The 4,336-nt window shown below is 35.2% G+C and overlaps 1 protein-coding gene across 1 annotated transcript; it reads right to left on the bottom strand.

Annotated features, from left to right (window-relative positions):
* Positions 1-207: 207 nt before the first annotated feature.
* Positions 208-2,250, bottom strand: LOC124889710. The gene is made up of 4 exons (XM_047401691.1): positions 1,589-2,250; positions 1,460-1,502; positions 586-745; positions 208-353 (listed from the first exon to the last, which is right to left on the bottom strand). The coding sequence occupies exons 1-4, from the start codon at positions 2,248-2,250 to the stop codon at positions 208-210; spliced, it is 1,011 nt and encodes a 336-aa protein (XP_047257647.1).
* Between the last annotated feature and the right edge of the window lie 2,086 nt (positions 2,251-4,336).

Below are 4,336 nucleotides of genomic sequence, written 5' to 3' on the forward strand. Positions count from 1 at the left end.
TTTACCTTTTAGTCAGAGTCTATAATCAACGATGATATTTATGTAAAAGCAATGATACGTTAATTATATAAAATAAAAAATGTTTATCATAAACTATAAAGGTAGTTTAGAAAATAAAATTGATCACCTCTACACATCCCGAGCTGAAAATTTAAAAAGTTAAGATTGTCTAGTCTAATAAAAATAATCATCAACCACAAATAAAAATTAAACATTGTCTAAACATTTAATATTTTCGTCTTCCACTTGTATCTTGTCGATATCCTGAGTAACTTCATTAAGAAATTCATCTAAGTTCGGAAATTCATTGTCATTTTCATTTCCATTTTCTTTCTCTACGATGCCTTCTTTTTCTGGTGCATAATTTTTTCCTTCTTCTTTATGTTCTTCTTTCTCTACTTCTTCTATTTTCTCTCTATCTCCTTCATTATTTTCTTCTTCACAACCACTTTTCTCATTTTTATCATCTTCATCCTGCCTGTCTTCGTCGTGATCCTTCTTCTCCACACCAGATGATCCATCAGCTTTGTTTTCTTCTTCACAAATAAGTTCTTCAATTTTTTTCTTCTTCTTTCTCTTCATCGCCTTCATCGAGATTTTCCTTCTCTACAACAGCTGCAACCTCAGGGATCATCACCTCATCAGCATTGATCGAGCCCTGTTCTAAAGCTGCTACCTCAAGGAGCGCTTCTTTAATGCTGCTATCATCATGGACAACCCTCGCCGTTGAATGCCGACTTTGCATCTGCACAGTTGCATTTTTAAGTATTTTTCGTTTATAATAAATTAAGATATCGGTTGATGAAGAATGGTATAGATTCTATTATAAGTAAAAGGGATTATATAAAATATGCAACTTATATAATATATAGAGCATATATTACCTTCATCTTTATCTCTCTTCTCTTGCTTCTCCTTTTCTGCTCTCCTCAGCCTCTCCTCTTTCACAAAATCAACGATTTCCTTAATCGACTCCTCCAGCCTAAATACCCACTCTTTCAAATTTTTAATCATGGTGTCTTTTTCGATGCCCTCGGCTTACTCGTCCCCGCACCCCGAGTGACATGCCTTAAACTAGCATTTCCACCCAAATTTCGGTCATCATCCCCATCCTTATCATCCTCTGATGAGGTCATGACAGTCACACCCTCTAGGTGGGCCTTCAAGCTATCGATGAACATGTACTTCGGTTCGTCCGTGAATGCTTTGAACTTTTTCATGTAGTGCTACTTTATTTCACAAACTGTGGGGATAAGGTGCGGATGTACTCTCTACAGATAAATAGGCAAATATGATTGATTAGCAACACAATATTGGTAAAAGTATTCTTTGGAAAAATAGTTTCATACCTTTGTGCTTCATCCGTTCAAATATAGATCACTTTCGATTAGTTTATCGCCTTTTGAAGTGTGCCATCTAAGCAATCGGGGAATGGGCAGCGGGTCTTCAGTTAATTTACCATTTCCCCTGTCGAGCGTGGGAAAGGCTTCGTATATCCAAATCTGTAATTAAGAAAAAACAAAAACATATAATTGAGAGTCATTATATTATAGACACCATAGATGAATTACAGTATATTATAAACTACTTCAATAGCTTATAACCAAATACGATAAATGCCCAGGGAAATCCGTAGAATGCTAACGATGAAACTCCCTTTGTCTCAAATGTCTTCTTCTGCCTGCTGAAGTCTATCCACTTCTTTAGATAGTCTAGAGTCAAGGTAAATGATTCCTTATCCCAAGGGTATCTCTCAAATAAGCTCAAATTATCCACCATCTTGATTGTTTCTATATCCACGATTTTTGACAAGTCGCGTTCAAGCAATATGCAGTGCACGAACCAAACCAAGTAGCATTTGAACTTGTCCTCCTTGTCCAGCCTCCCACCTCTAATAAACTTCAACAATCTCTTCGCATTTACACTCTTCTTTTTCATAATCTTTTTGAAAAAAGATTCACCCTCCTCCATTGCTTTGACATATTTTGAATCACGAAAATAACGCCCACAGTTTAAACCTGTGATTAGCGCAAACTCTTTCAGGCCAAAAAATGCAGGCCTATCATTGATGCAGAACCACATTTCATGCAGCTTGTTGTCCTGTTCAACTCGGCGAAGAAGTGTATAGTGGACAAGTTGTCCGTTGAACTTCATATGTTCTGGCAAGTCCCATAAACCATCAAAATAGGAATTCTTAAACCTAGACTTCAGACGTTGATCAACCACGACTTGTTTGAATTCATTAAACATTTTCAAACGGGACCTAACGGATATCTTAGCCGAAAATAATCCGACATCATCCAGGACTGTGGCGAGGCCGTACCTCTTAGATGAAATAACCCTTGTCACAGTGGGGCAAGATTAATGCTTCCTCATCTATCCTAGCCTTAATTTCTATTTCCTCTGGCTTATCTCGAACAGAAGCTTCAACAGCTTTCTCGCTACAATTTCTATTCTTTGATTCATCGACTACTTGTTTTTTTCTTTTCTCAGACCTATCAACTTCTACAGCCTTGCGTTTGTTACCTAGAGCCATTGTTATGATCTACGGACAAAAAATAACATTTCTCAGCTATAACAGCAAATACAATACCTAATCAACCTAGCAGTTTATTAACATGACAGCAGTTGCAACACCAAAAAAGCCTATTTGCAGAAGAAGTTTCTTCCAAAACAACTCCATCACCCATAAGAACATGCATCTAAATCACCATTACATTGAACAAAAACAGGAAGAAACCCAGATTTTTAGCACACAAACCGAGAAAATTGGCAAAAAAATCTCAATGCAATCATCGAGGAAAATTAAAATCCAACAAAAATAATGCACAATCAAACCAAATACCAACTTAAAAACACAAATTCTAAGTAAAATCAAGTCCCATTTTTTCAAAAAAAATTCAATTTTTTGGGTTCAAATATCAAATACGAGTATGATTCAAACCAAGAAATTCCCAACATGAACATGCTTCTACAAAACCATTACATTAGAGAAAAGTTTGAACCAAAATCACATATCTTGGCACATTTCGATGAAAATAGTGAAGAAATTTTAACATACAATCGCCAAGGATAATCAATATACACCAATTATCCATCAACAATCAAGTAAATACCAACTAAAAACAACCAATTTCAATAAAATCAAGCCTCGTTTTCAAAAAGAAATCAATTTTTTTTAACTCCAATGAGTTCAACCTCCACAAACGAATTCGAAAAAAAAATCATCAATATGGAGCACAAATTAATCGGAAGATGAATATAACTTACCTGAAGTTGAAGATCGAAGAAGTTGAAGATCGAAGTTGAAGATAATTTACACAAGCTCGAAATTGAAAATGGTGGAAAGGAGAGATGAAACGGGAGAGAGTAAGGAGAGAAGATGAGAAAGAATTTTTTTTTTATATTAATAGAAGAGTGGGGTTAAAAATATATTTAATAAATACATAAAGAGGTTCCAAAAGATTTAATAAATACTTAAGGGGTGTCAAAAGTTTTTTATATTTTACACTTTAACCCATACCCCACAAAACTCTAAAAAATTAGGTCAAATAAAAAAGGTGTCTATTTTCCAAAATAAGTTTTCAAAGTGGACTTCTACCTAAATCTTCTCCGAATACCTTGGAGTTCCACTTTCCTCTATAAAACTAACAGTAGAATAATGCTTTCCTCCAGTGGATAAAATTCTTGAAAAAATAAAGTATTGATCAACAAAGTTGTTAGCATACTCAAGCAAGCTCCAATTAATAAAAGTATGTTGTGTTTAGCAAATAAACTTATTGGGCACAGGTCTTTATACTTCTCAAGAAGATCATGAATCTTATTAATACCCATGTAGGATATTCCTATAGATAGGTCATACATGCCCCTCTAAGAGAGACTTAGTATCTTGGGAGAAAATTTGTATTGCCTAAGGTAGTGGGTTGTATAGATAGGTGATACTGTTGAGGATTGTTGCACTCCTAAAAGAGCTACTTGGGTTATTAGAAAAATGATGTAATCAAATAGAGTTATTATGCAGGATCCTGGGTTGCAGGATGATTTTCATTTAAGATTAGCCATGTTAACAGTGAAAGGGAAGTTCTCCATCAAAAAGCTCTACACAGCCATTGCTACCAGACCTTCCAAAAGTTCCTTGGAAAAGTATTGCCCTCCAAGCTACCATTCATCTAAAGCATAACTTCATCTTGTGGCTTTGCCTATTGAAAAGGCTTGCAACAGTGGATAGACTAGTAAAATTTAAAGTTATTGTTGATTCCTCCTATGTCTTCTGTCATAATGCTGTACAAATACATAATCACCTACCTTTTGATTGTCTAGTGACTAGTGGACTGTG

The sequence above is a fragment of the Capsicum annuum genome, chromosome 12 (assembly GCF_002878395.1).
Source record: "Capsicum annuum cultivar UCD-10X-F1 chromosome 12, UCD10Xv1.1, whole genome shotgun sequence".
In the NCBI taxonomy this organism is placed as follows: domain Eukaryota; kingdom Viridiplantae; phylum Streptophyta; class Magnoliopsida; order Solanales; family Solanaceae; genus Capsicum; species Capsicum annuum.